We start from the raw sequence: 14,498 nt of genomic DNA, 5'->3' as shown, positions 1-14,498 counted from the left end.
GCAAAGTCACAAAGGAAAGTTTTTCAATCCTCTGTTTATAAAGTTTTGTTAAACTTGTTCACGTTGATGAGAAAAGGTTTTTTAATAAACAGTTTCTGTATCGTGTTTTATTATAAACTGTGGATGAGCCGCTGAACATTTGAGCTTCCTGGTTCAAGAGGCAGCTGAAACAGAATAAATAGTAACACACCTGATCCGTGTGTCAGCTGAGAATGTTTTAATGTAACCAAATGGTCAATATGGAAAAAGTATTTTTTTTTATTTCATTTCAATTAAATAAACACTCTAGCTGTCACAGTCCCCATTTTTGGACTTCAGTTTTCTTTCGTTTTACTTCCTGCTCCTTGCTTTTATTTTGTTAAGCCTCAGCACCACTCCCCAGTTAGTTTCTTTAGCTTCTTGTGTCTCATTAACCCTGATGTTTTCACCTGTGCGCCCATGCACTTATACACAGCTTTCCCCACTATTTGCTGCCATATCGTCTTTCCCTCCTCCTCTGAGAACATTCCTGTGGTAAAGCGATGCGTTTGGACATTGTCCTTCCATGCATCACCTGATCCTTGAACATTGTGGTCTGAGGTTTGCTTTGTGTTTATTTTAGTGTTTAGGTTTGGCTTCGTTATCTCCACTTGTTTGGCTCTGGTTTTATGTATGTTTTATTCCCTTCAGACTGCCAGTGCTTCGGTTTGTTCGTGTCTGCCTCCCCTCAGTCTCTGAGTTAGTTCCAGTGCTTCCCTGACACTGTTACTTAGTTTAGCTTTTCCCTCTAGAGTGTTTAAGTTCATGTTCTGTTTTACTTGATTTTATTACTTCCTGCATTATTCCCACCCTCATTAAGGAATGATTTTGAGTTTTATTTTTGGAGTTAAATCCCCATTTTTCACATTCCAGACCTCCCCTTGCCTTCTCTTTTCGGATCCTGCTACAATTTAATATTCACTTTATTGGCTTTATTGTGATCATCGAGCATGTTTCTGTGCTACAATGAGCTTCGTTCACTGCAAACAGGAAGAACTTCATTGGATGACTTTAAAATGAAACTGGAGCTTTTGGTAGAACAGCCTTTGTCAGAGCTGGAATCTTCTCAATTTGTATTATTTTATTTAACCTTTTTATGTTGTTTAGACTTGAGGTATATAATACTAGTAATACTAGAATCATAAATCTGTCTGATTTAAAGCAAATGCAATGACTGCATTACACACATTACACGCTGCTGCTGATGTTAATACTGAGAAAAAAGGATTTAGATTTGTTTTTCTTTTTATTCTGGTCTGGGTCATTAGTGTAGATCCGGTATTTATTTCAAAGTTGCATTCACAGCAGCAATGGAAAGTGGCAATTTCCTGTTCCGCGGTCTTTAAATGTGACGTCATCTTCCACAGTTACACAACGACAATGTTTGTTCAATGTTGGCACCTTCCCAATTGCAGGTGTGCTTTTATTTTTTTAACTACACTGAATTATGGCTCATTTAAGTTATTTCTAAGAAGTAAACTACAGGAAAAAATAAACTCAATTGGTGCATAAAAATGCCACTGCTTCTAAAGTGCCTCATGATTCGTCACTGGTGCTGTGAGTTGGGTTTAAAAGTCAGTTTAATTTAGTGCAGTGAATGTGTTTAAAGTAATTCTAACATCTACATATAAAATTCAAATAAATCAGGAACAGTGGCTATTTGTGCTAGAAAGAACAGTTTATTAGTAACACTTGCCTATAGCAGGTTAGAACAAAATTAACGCATGTAAAGTTCACTTTTAAACAGGAAAACTGTTCTGATTCATCAGCTTTTGTGTAAGAAAACATTGTTTTTATTCTACAACTTTTTTTCACCAATCCGCCAACATTTTCTCTCCTTATCTGCCGCACTCACACCACCCCGGCATTCTCTCTGCTTTCGTCAGTGGTCACTCCACAGAAACAGTCATTGAATCCCTGTGGGCTGCAAAAGCTGTGGGTCACCGCTAATCTGACTGCATCGTTTGTGGAGAACCATCAGTTTCTTCTATCCGCTCTCTCTGGAACAGCTCTGGTCTGGCTTCAGTCTTACTTGTCTGGACAAACATTTAAGGTTTCCTGGCAGGGGCATGTGTCTGACATGTACCAGTGTGCCACAGGGCTTTTCTTATCATTGCTATGCTGATGACCCACAGCTCTGGGGAGTCTTTAGTGACGACCAACTGAGCTTTACGGACCACATCTCCTCAGCCTCTAGAGCATGGAGATTTGTTCTCTACAACCTCAGAAAGATTAGACGCTACATCTCTGCCAACCCAACCCACCTCAGTGTGCAGGTGCTGATCTTAATGGGGCTACCAGCAGCACAATCAAACCCCTCCAGGTGATCCAAAATGAGGCGGCAATTCTCATTTTCAATCAGCAAAAAGCACATACGTCACACCACTCTTTAGATCTTTGCACTGGCTTCCTGTAGCTGCCTGCATCAGGTTCAAAGCTCTGTCACTTTCCTAGAGTTGCCAACTCAACTCTTGCTTACCTCACCTCATTCATTAGATTTGATCATTCTGGGCTACTGTCTGTGAAAAGGGGACCACAGGACAACCGTTATTTTTAGGTCTGTATTCTATTTATGGTAATGGATCCATCCAAGTCTTGCATTTGAATGCCCACTTTGTCTAAAAGCTGGGCATTAGTGAGATGAACGCAAGGTCAGTGTGTAGCTCTGAACAAGCAGTGCGTGATTGTTTTCATTGAATTTGTCACGCCACAGGAATCCAGAGAAAGTCCCGGAGAGCACTACGTTTGTTTGGGTTATCACATGCTCGTACAGCAACACTATTATGACTATGAATCATCCTGTACTGTTTGCAATTCCCTATTGACTCAGATCAATGTAAACATATTAACAAGACAGAACACAGTAATCTAACTCCTCACAAAATGCATCCAAATGTATGAGTGAAACAAAGAAATAATTTAAAGGTCATTAAAGAGGTCTTAATTAGAGGCCAGTATATGGTCTCTCCATGAGGATTTCAATGCAAACACATTCCACACATTTTCAGTCAACCCATGACAGTGACCTCATTTAGAAGAAGAAGAGCTTCTTTGTTTGTACTTGACAACATCCCGCTGTGTGCAGCTGATTGTTACAAGACCTTGTTATCACACGTTTTGACATATTACAGTGTTTAGTTGGAGGCTTTTCTTCAGTGATTACTTAAACATGATTTAAAAATGAGCAGTTTAGCATGTTTTTGCAGAAAAACATGTATCAGTATGAGGGCTTTCCCACATTTGTGGGACTTTTCCACTCTGTCCCTATTACAGCCACTTCATCCAAAAGCCAACGACAGGAAATCAAATCTGTCTGACACACACACACTCCTTAGTTTCTCCTCTCACACTGTTGTTAGTTGATTATAAAGTTGTACTGATAAGATAAAATGGCTTAACTCTCTTCTGATCCAGTTTTACACGTACTGATCTATAAAACCTTAATCTGAACTTCATGTGAACTGTATGCAACAGTCCGTGACTTAGAGGCCTTTACAATCTCCCCAACAACCTTCTTTGTCATACAGGAAGAAACAGACAACATAGGAATCCTCTCCCAAAGGAGTCATCATTTTTATTGCTGGTACTAAATCTGTGTATTGTGAGGACCACACACGTATATTATTGGGAACATTTCTTGCCCTGATCCTGAGTCCTGCTGTTGGAAGCTGGGTTTTCCCTCACTGCTCTTTCTCTCTTTTTTTTTTTTGCAAATGTGTTCCCTCTGATGGGGACTAAACGTTTACTTTAAGATTTGATTTAACACAGTTTAATTCGGCAGATGCCCTTCCTGATGCAGCCCTCCACAATTTCTACCAGGCTTGACTGCTGACAATGGGAAAGTGCTGTTGAGGGTTCAGTGTCTTGCCATATATAGCTGGAACCGCGGGCCGACCACTGCCTTACCAACTGAGCTACAAATAGAATCTGGCATGAACCCACTATGAGGTCTGACTTGTAGCTTGGTGTGTAGCTGCTGTGATTAGTAGGTCCTCCAACACTCAGGGGAAAGAAAAGGTAGTTTCCAACATGCTTTGATAACAAAACAAAATCAATATGGATGCAACGTTCCAAGTACTTAGGAATCTTGGAAAATCCAATCCCGCCCATTCCTTCTCAGTCATTCTTTTCTCTTAACAATAAAAATTGATGCACCAGCTAGTGGTGCAAAGCTTCATATTTCCATCAAGAAGAACAGTTTCTGTTTTCAGTTTCAGCTCCGACAGCAGACACTGCTCTCATGGCTTCATCAACACCCGGAACATCTGTGGCCTTTTTCACATGTTTGTGGATCTTTGTTCTGGCAAAAGGTAAAAACTGTGCTTGTTATCACTAGGACGGATCATTGTTGGTGGATTGTTACTCATTCCTCATTGATTAAATACTGCACTTACTGTGAATAGACATCGAAGGTATTTTCTCTTCATTACAGTTTTTATTTGTTGTTCTTTTACAGCACAACAGTTTTAGTTTACTTGACAAGTTTTGAAACTGCACAGAGAACATATGAAGAACTGATGCAATATGACACTTTGTTATTTATCAAGATGCTCAAAAGTTGAAACAATGAGTTGTCTGATGAGAAACAACACAAGGTTCATGTAAAAATGCTTAAAATATCTTATGATTCCAGCTTGTTAAACGTGCAGATTTGTTGCTTTGTCCTTGAATCATTTTAAAGGTTAAAAAACAAATGGTGTTCACATATTGAGAATGTGTTTATTTGATTATGATATGTGGGAAATGTCTCAAATGACATAAGCAGATAAACTTCCTTTGATGTCCTGACAACAACATATATATCACGATAGACCTATATTTAATTGGAAAGGCGATTTTTCTTAATATAATTTAATTGATATACTTAGAATCTGGGTGCAAATTCTCAATTGGTGATGTCACAGAGCCCTACTTTTGAGGTTTTCGTTATCTGCTGCTGCCAGATAAAATCTCCTGTTTATTGTGTCATGCACCTCCTCCTGTTCTGTCACTTTCTTTTCTATGTGTTTGTTGCTACACTGCTGCACCCACATCGTGTAGAAAACAGCTGCCAGTACTGCTAAAGTGTGTATATGAGTACACACTGTATAACATCACACAGCCCCAGGTCACCTTGTTGAATATCACATTTATCCTTTCACTATCACAAATGCTTGGATAGCTGTGTTGCCAGCTCTGCCTCTGTCTCATGACTGGAGCATTTTGCTGCAAGACATCACCAACAGTAGCTGTGCTACACAGAGTCACTGTTAATGAGCCACTGCCTCTTATCAGGTTCATCTGTATGTGAAGCTATAGAGTTCTGAAGCTTCATCAACTGTTTTACTGATGTTTACTTTGTGTTTTGATCTGGATTTTATGGTTTTTGTTCAGACCAACAACAGATCACAGTGAAGCCTGGAGATGATGTTACTCTTCAGTGTCTGGATCACAGAGGTGGAGACATCGAACTGTTGGAGTGGACGAGACAGGACCCGAACGAAAACGTCTTTGTGTGGAAACACGGGAAGATGTTTGAAGACCCCCAGCATCCATCTTTTCAGAACCGAGTGGAGCTGAGAGATCCAGAGATGAAGGACGGAGATGTTTCTGTGATTCTGAGGAACAGCAGCATCAATGATACTGGAACATATGAGTGTCGTGTTAAAAACAGCAACAAAATCACACCACCTCAATTAATCACCACCATCACCATGATAGTCACAGACTCAGGTGAGTGTGTGTGTGTGCAGTGTGTGTGTGTGTGTGTGTGTGTGTGTGTGGATCAGAGGTGAAGCTGCTTCCTGGTTGTTGATGTGAGAGTGAACCATCACAGATCAGATGTTGGTGTTTTCTAAAGATGTTGCTGATGAGACTTTGTAGCAAACAGCTGCTATGAGTGATGGGATCAAAGTGCAGTAGATAATGTCTGACAGGAGTTTGAAGAGGAAATGGATTCATCACCTACCTGACACCTCACACCTCATTCTCTTCTCACAGGTGGTGAAGGTGGACACACTGGGGAGGGAGGAGATGATGGTGGACGTTTTCGACTGGTAGTAGCTCTGTTAGTTTGTAACGTGCTTCTTTTTATTGGTATGATTTGTATGATCTACAGGAAATGTTATGGTCATGTAAAGAAAAACCCAGACATCAAAGCAGCTGTTTAACACCAAACCTGAGATGTCAATTTATTGCTGATTCATTGTGTCCTGCTGCTGTTGAACTATGTTAAAAAAAGATGCTGACTTTTTTTGTTTTTACTGTTTCTCAGCAGAGATACAGACCAAAGTTCAACACTTTGTTTGTTTTGTTATAATTCACTGTTTACCTTGAGGACACACCATCTTTCATGCAAGACAAGATCTTCTGTTTTCTTTTTTCATTTTTGTAATGTGAGATTTGGCTTCCCCCACATCCATCCATCAGCAGTTGAATGTTTGTGGGTGGATGCGACTTTTCTACTGCGATTTCTAATGCGATTTCTACTGTAATATGATCAAATACAGCAGTGTGTTAATGGAGCTTCACTGAAGCTTTTGTCAGAGCTGGAATCTGTCACATTATCTCATTTAATGTGTCTGTATTTGACCTCATGTTGTTCTCACTGTGTTAATGTAAATCAGTCAGTTCAGACATGAAGCATGTTTAACACGTGCTGAGGTTTGTAACTGTGTTTATCAAGCACTAACAGTCTTGTGAAGCTTTGTCAGATTTTGTTTTTGTTAGATATGTATTGATTCATATTTTAGACAACATTTAAACAGTGAGAAAAGGTATTTTATTAAAAGTTTCTGTATCTTTTAAAGACTTGTTTCCTTATTTTACATTATCATTAATGCATCTGCATATAAACATGTTTCATTATAAACTGTAGTTGAGCTACTAAACATTTGAACTTCCTGGATTAAAAAGCAGCTGAAACAGAATAAATAATAACCCACCATACAGTAGAATATATAAAATTCTAATCCACTTCAGTAGAAATGAGTTGTAATTTATGCTACAAAGGGAGATGTATGGCCTAAATACCTGATGACCAGGAGGACGTAGGTGTTAATCGCCTGGACTTCTCAGGACTTGCCTTAACCTTTGTAGGTAGTTGGCAGTAGCTGATTTCCTTGTGGCCTCTTCACTCTTACCCTCAACATCTGCTATCTTGCCTCCTTGTAAGTAAAACCCCCTCGGTTTCAAATTCCCATGGAGTAAACTAAACAATTCAAAATGAGACAAAACCATTGCATAAACACTGACCAACTTTAAAGTGACTCAGTAATTATCAGTAGAGCAGCCGCTTTTTAAAAATCTCACTTTTTTCAGAGAGAGTAAAATTTACATTCTTCCTTTGACTCTGTGTTCTGTAGAGTCAAAGCCCGGGCTCCCGTGAAAAAGTCCAGTGTCTTGTTGTTCCATCCAGCAGCCCGTTCACTTCCCTATGTGCCTTATTCTCGTCCTGTTTTACATCATTAGGCATCAAATATTGAAGCGCTAAGGTTTCTGATTACCTACAGTGGAAGCTCCATCAAGTACTGATGCAAATGGGGACCCTAAGCATCAGCGTGTAACGCAAAGGGACTGTACAAAGCAGCTCTTCCTAACGCCCCGGGAATCAGAACAAGCTAGTCACGTTGGCCAGTGGGCCACAAAGATAATTCGGGTCATATGTATTGGTACTGGTTACAAATGTATTACACTGATGATGAAATGTGTTTGGTCCAGGGGAGATCAGCATTTCATAGATACACGTGAGGGGAAACCACTAACAAATATCCTTTGCAACTCAAATCGTTTAAAATTGGCTTCAAATCAGAAGAACAACGTTAGACTTCACCTCACAGATGCTACTGTTCACTGAGAAATCAGCAGCAGGCCCAGAAAAGTGAGCGACTGGAATTGTGTGGAATCTCATGTTGAGTTCTCATAACCTCCCACAGCAACATTCACGAGGTCAAGTTACAGATGTTTGGCTAATTAACTGCTCTTCATCAGCTCTGATAAGGTCCCACCGCTGCATTTATTCCCAACTGTACTAGTGAAATCACTCTACTCAGACAGCAACAGCTGCTCTCGTGGCTTCATCGGCGTCTGAAACGGATGTGGCTGTTTTCACATGTTTGTGGCTCATTATACTGACAGAACTGTGGTTGTTATCCCCAAGACAGTTTAGTGGGTTGTCGTTTGTCACTTGTTGCTAATATATTTGCTTATTTGCCATTAGCACATTATTTACATACAAATTTAAGGTATTTGTACCTTACTTTAAAATATTGCATTTATTTTCTTTTAATGTTATTTCTATTTCATTCCACTACATTTATCTGACAGTAATAGTTACTTTACCAGTTGAGACAAACGTGGGCAATATGATGAGCTTATGAAACACAAAGCTTTATTATGAATTAAAAAGCAAACCAGTAAATACACACCAATCAGGCACATGATTATGATATGATATGATATGTTCACATCATAATGTTGTTTATATTTAACCTTAATAACCTAATAACCTTCCTAATGTAACCTGGTAGCTTGATGCAGAGTTCTCCCAGATCGAATTGTGGCCGATGCACCACACAGAGTGCTTGCTCCCCAGGTGCTCAGGAAAAGAGCTCGTTCTTTTAGGAGGGCAAGGTAAGAGGATCTGACATTCTGAAGACCCACTGGGCAAAATCATTTTCTATAATACTCAACAACTACATCCTCGCACACATACTGCACCTGCACTTCTTTTTTTTTTTTTTTTTTTTGCCTGAGGAAATGTTATTTTTTGTCTGTAGTTGTCATTGTTACATTGTTTGTATTTACTTTACTATTGAACATCTCCTGAAGAACCTCTAGCAACACATTCCTCATATGGGTTAGGTTCTCTATTCATGGATCTGATGATGCAATTTCTAATAAACAACTAGCTAAAGAAAAAGCCAAAGTTCAAACAGTCAAACCGTCTAAATGGTGCAGGTTTCCTTGAACCATTAATGTTAGACAAAAGTGCAAGTGAACATGAGAAGGTTCATCATTCATAAACACAAAGTAAACATCATGAGGTCAAATTCCCACAGTTCTAAAGACACAACTGGGATGGACTGATCCATGTCTTTAGAGCTGTGTGATTTTATGGTTTTTGTTCAGACCAACAATACTGGCTTGAATACTTGAGCAGTGTCCAGCTAGATGGGGCTGGACACCGAGGACGGAGAATACAAGGACAGACATCTTAAACTGGTCGTCAGTGTGTTCATTGTTAGTGTGTGTTAGTTGGTATTGTTTGTGTGATCCATAGGAAATGTAACTGCCGTGTGAGGAAAATCTCAGATGTTCTTCCTCCTGACAAAGATGATGAAGAACCGACCTGAAACATCTCAGGTTTCTTTGGTCCTGAATCCACGTGTCCTGCTGCTGGTAAACCGAGATAAAAGATAAAACTGCCAGAAACCAGAAAGAAACTGCAGAATATCATTTTGTGCTGTGATCCAGGCTCAACTTGTTTGACTCTTTCTGAGCAGAGATTCCTTTCAAAGCTCATCATTTGGTTCATAGGACATTTACTTTTTAGAACAAGGTTCTGTCTCTATCCAGTATCTTCTGCCAAGATGCAGCCTTCTTGAAAGACAACTGTTTGACAACTGTTTAAGTCCCATTTCTGATTGTGTGAGAGAATAGAGTAAATTTAGTCATATGGTTAGATAATTAGCAAACAATCAACCAAGATGGGCTATTGAAGAGGTCACAAAGAGGATAAGAGATCACAGGCTGGGTCGTGTTTGGAGGAATGTTTGAGATCACAGCAGGCACTTTGTTGTTACAAGGCCCAAAGCAATGTAGTAGATAGTGAGTCCTGGGGTCACAAGATCTACAAGAAGGTGCAATGAAAAGGGTTTTATTGCTTCTCAACTGACATCTTCAGATAACCTAGATAGGGACAAGAGTGATGACTGTCAACTGCATGCACCTGGTTTCTTTAGTCATGTTTTGTGAGGGTGGTTCCTTTCTTGGGTTTGAGTATAAATAGAAGGGGTTTGAGAGATACAAGTCAGAAGACACCAACATCCATGTGTTCTTCTCCATGCCAGCATGTATTAAACTGAGATGGTTCATCACGCTGATTTCTGTCTACAATTCTTCCAAGAGGAAAAAATTCTATTACAATTGTTTGCATCACCAAACAATCTTAACTACACAGACTAAATTGCTCTTTTACTCTGATATCATTTAAAAGTTTTAATTTCAGATAAAACAAAAGCTATTGCATTGTAGGAGTACAAAGGAGTAACTAGAAGAGTACCAGGAGAAGCAGCAGGTTCTCTTCTGACAATAAATAAAATCCACAATAAGGAGATTGTGAACTGGCCTTTATATTATGTTCCGGTGCCATGTATTTGCTGAATAAATGAAACCTTTTATTAAAGGAAAAGCAAGAACATCACTGATGTTAGGGTTAGAGAAAGATCGTGGATGTGTTTTGAAAGCGATAAAACATGTTTTGTGTAAAATGAAAATTTGCTGGTGTTGCTGGGCTGAGTTAATGATATTTTAAGGACCTAATTACTTTGTTTCACTTAGATGTTTGCTTTGCACTTCATAGGTAGGTGGAAACATTTGTTTTGTCCAGTGGTTTATTTTATTCGTCATCGAGAACCCAGACATTTAAACAATGGACAACTGAATCATAATTTGGATATCTTGTCTCAAACGTGCATCTTTCTTTACCTGGGGAGAAGATCAAACACCTGAGACGCTGTGTAGATAAATACCAACAGTGTGTGGCAGCAGAAACAGGTGGAGCCAGTGTACAAGTCGTGCCACCGGCACTTGTGCAAGGGAAAATGAATCCAGTGCAGCTGTAATGAGTTTGTTGGCAGGAGATGAAGGGGAGTGACATGGAAAACACTGTAGGAAAGTAATCAGATATCAGTTTATCAGGGGAATAGGAACAGGAAGTTAGATGAAAACAGGATATGAGTACATATCCTGAGGGTGATCTCACACTGCTGATTTGCTCTGTGGATGTGGGTGGGTTGGTTTTTCTTCCTATTGCATCATGACTGGAGATCTGCCGAGGGCATTTGTCGTCTGAATATGACAGTGTCATTCAAACCAAATTTAACAAAGCTCAGGAACTTCCCAAACGACTCCTGCAAATTTACCCAGCTCCAAATCCAAACAATGTAATGATCCAAAAATAAATAATGCACTGTGAAGAAATTAATTGAGTTGCACTTTGACCTGGCTCACTAAAAGCAAGAAATGGAATTTTATATAGCTTATATGACGTAAAAAAAAGAATTTCTAACTGATTCCCTTTAGTAGCCATGTTTCAGTTTTGATACATAATAAGTAAATACTAAGTAACAATTTTAAACTTATAGCTAAAGTCACCGCAGCACTTGGCATATTGCTATTTATTGCGGTTGTAGGTAAGACTGTATCACATGCTCTGTAGAAGTAGTAGTAGCCTGTATAGGTAAAGCAGGGTGGAGGGTGTTCTGGAGGCTGTGTTACTTTTCACTACATACATTTGTTTCAGCTGACTTTCCATTCAACCAACTGTTTTGAACAGTGATTGCTGTGTGTGCGTTTTGTGCCTCATACAAGGACACGGACAGATGTGCAGCAGCTGTACATCAGGACCTAATAGAGATTTTCAGAATAGGATTACAATTATTACAGAATTATCTTGGTGAAACCAGTTCTCCCCCAGTGTGGCAGAGAGGTGGGCTGCTGAAAACGTAGTTTATATAGTTGCACAACATGTCAACACCAGATTTGACACAGCTGGGCCTATCAGTACAATGTACGTTATAACAATAGCAACAGCCACCCACAATATGGGCTTGAAACACAGATTAGGACCAGGGATTAACGTTATCGTCTGCATTAGTTCATACATTAGACTGACATGTGAGCAAAAAGTGGGGTTTTGCACAGAAACTTTACAACCATCTACCACATTTGTGATTTGGAAAGACTGACAAAGAAAGAATGCAAAGAAGGGGGGACGCACAGCACAACAAATGCAGGGTTACTGTGCAGAGTGCTTGTACGTTCATATCCTGCATATCTATTTTACTCTCAATATCCCCAAAAAGCCAAGCACAGACTAGGACCATAAATATATAACTGAATTAACCTACCAGGTGCGAGTCCAGAGGCCACAGTGTCCATGGCACTAAACCAATAAAGTTACTAAAGAGTTTTCCTGACACAAAGAAAAGCACAACAACCATGAAGACATTCAGACTTAAAAATGATGAACAGCTTAAAACTATCCAAAATTAGACACCAAATGACTTCAAACATAAAATGGCAACAGAATTAAATGACAAAGAACATCTAAAAGGACAATAATGTGATTTCCTCTCTGCAAGGAAGGAAATAACTCAACTGCAACACCAAATTCAACAGAGGAAATGTTGTTTTTCACACATCTAAATGAAGAATTTTAAGTGTTAATTCTCATATTACCAAGTGGTACAATGGGACAAACATGTATTTTGTGTCTGATCTGTAAGTACAATCTACTTTGTCTAAATATCAGTAATTGTATTGTATTGTTACAGTATGTGTGCTGCGCTTGGGTGGACAATTTAACTACTGTCACTGCAAATGAAATAATCAAACAGGAAGACATCATTATTTTGGAAAATGTAGTGACTTCACTCTAATACAAGCTTTAGGACTAAAGGTGGAAGAGAAATATCAACATGCAGTAAAACCTCTTTAAAGGGTTTTCCCATTAAATTTGGATGTAGCTGTAGTTTCAGACTCTAAACGTTTTCTATGTCTGGTCACAAGACTTGCAGTTGTCCCAATTTAAAAGGAACAGCTTGGCTTTGCATTTATCAAAAAAGCAGTAGGTCTGATAAAAGTGAGGCGTAAGAGACAAGATGACCAGACAAACAGAAAGTCAGAAAAACTGGGAGTTGAACCACTGACTACAGCCATTGTAACATTGTAGTTTTAGAGGTATTTGTTAGTTCTTATGTGCTGCCGCAAGCTGTGGATAGTTGTATTTAACACTCTTTAAACCTAACACAAATGATGCAATTTCATTTCTTTTTAGTTGTGACCTCACTGCTGAGCTGCACCACAAACCAAGGTTAGTAAATATGTATCACAGTCTTATTTAATCTTATTTGGTGTTTGGGTTGACAGAGAGAAAAGCCGAACCACCGCCTCGTCCAGTCCTTTTGCACTGCGTGCTCGATGCAGTGAGCTTTTAACACTGATGACTGTTAACCACAAACGTTTGACACCTAAAACAATGACAAAGTATATAAAGAAAGAATAGAAAGGTGGACAGCGTGGTGGGTGGTGCAACAAGACGCAAGGTGTAGTTACTACAATAGTGAAGTATGTGTTTAGTTTTTTTGTACTTTCTCTTCTAACTTAACTTCAGCCTGAAGTGTTTGTGCTTAATGCTCACCCATGTCGTCTCTTAACTTAACTTAACCTTATCCTGAAGTTGCTCTTCTTAACCCTAACACAGTTTTGTGTGTGCGTAAAGTTGCACCAGTAGAGTTTAATGATTAACTGTGAGATGCAGCACAAACGTAGTGTCCAGCAGACATACTAAAAGTGATTTCTAATTCTTCAGCAGGGCAGGGACGTCTTTGAGTATATTGTGAGGCTTTATAAGACGAGGACTGTGAGAAAGAAACGGAAAGTTGTGAAATTGAAAGTGTAACAGACAGTGCTTTACAAAATTTTAGTTAAGTGTTTGTTTTAGTGTTTTCAAGTAGGAGCAACATGGTGTTTTTTGTAGTTTTTTTCCAGTAACCTAATAGTGAGTCTCATCTGAATCAATTTGCTATTTGCAGCCCAAAGGGGCTTCATTTATTTGGTCATTAACCTAAAAATATAATCACAGCTCATCTGACTGTCAGCCACAGCAGCTCTCAGTTTTTTGAAGGTGATTCTGTGTCTCTGAGCTGTGAGGAGGACGACAGCTCTTCTGGATGGACAGTGAGGAGGAACACAACCAAAAGACAGAGGACTCCATGTGAAAATGAGTGGGGAGAACCTGCTGGTTCTTATTGTAACATCAGCCACATCAACCCATTGGACAGTGGAGTTTACTGGTGTGAGTCCAGAGAGGGATCAACCAGTAACAGCATCACCATCACTGTCACTGGTAAGATCAGACTGTGGAGTTAATGTTGATGAAGCTGTGTGGAAATGGATGAAATGCTGTAGTTTGTCTCTGTGTTGAGGTGGAGCAGTGATCCTGCAGAGTCCTGTCCTCCCTGTGATGGAGGGACATGATGTCTCTCTGCACTGTCAAACAAAGAGGCCTCCCTCCAACTTTCCTGCTAAGTTCTTTAAAGATGGTGTCTTTATTGGGACTGAGCCTACAGGTCACATGACCATCCACCATGTTACCAAGTCTGATGAAGGCCTCTACAAGTGTCACATCAGCAGTCATGGAGATTCTCCACCCAGCTGGATCTACGTCACAGGTCAGGAGCTTCACTTTGATTTCAACACTTATTTCATCCACATGT

General features: G+C 39.5%; 1 protein-coding gene across 1 annotated transcript; it reads left to right on the top strand.

The window, feature by feature from the left end:
* The first annotated feature begins 3,801 nt into the window (after positions 1 to 3,801).
* On the top strand, positions 3,802 to 6,800 carry LOC137137058 (V-set and immunoglobulin domain-containing protein 8-like). Its single transcript, XM_067522943.1, has 3 exons — positions 3,802 to 4,328; positions 5,392 to 5,730; positions 5,998 to 6,800. The coding sequence occupies exons 1-3, from the start codon at positions 4,259 to 4,261 to the stop codon at positions 6,165 to 6,167; spliced, it is 579 nt and encodes a 192-aa protein (XP_067379044.1). The 5' UTR covers positions 3,802 to 4,258; the 3' UTR covers positions 6,168 to 6,800.
* Positions 6,801 to 14,498: the final 7,698 nt, after the last annotated feature.

The sequence above is a fragment of the Channa argus genome, chromosome 12 (assembly GCF_033026475.1).
Source record: "Channa argus isolate prfri chromosome 12, Channa argus male v1.0, whole genome shotgun sequence".
Lineage (NCBI taxonomy): Eukaryota > Metazoa > Chordata > Actinopteri > Anabantiformes > Channidae > Channa > Channa argus.
The sequence above is the reverse complement of the archived record's forward strand: the minus strand, read 5'-3'. Positions and strand labels throughout refer to the sequence as shown.

Bases quoted from the DNA above. Each gene is read 5' to 3' on its own strand.
- LOC137137058 (XM_067522943.1), top strand. From the start codon at position 4,259: ATGGCTTCATCAACACCCGGAACATCTGTGGCCTTTTTCACATGTTTG. The intron at 4,329-5,391 runs GTAAAAACTGTG...GTTTTTGTTCAG, and splicing joins GATCTTTGTTCTGGCAAAAG to ACCAACAACAGATCACAGTG. The intron at 5,731-5,997 runs GTGAGTGTGTGT...CTCTTCTCACAG, and splicing joins CATGATAGTCACAGACTCAG to GTGGTGAAGGTGGACACACT.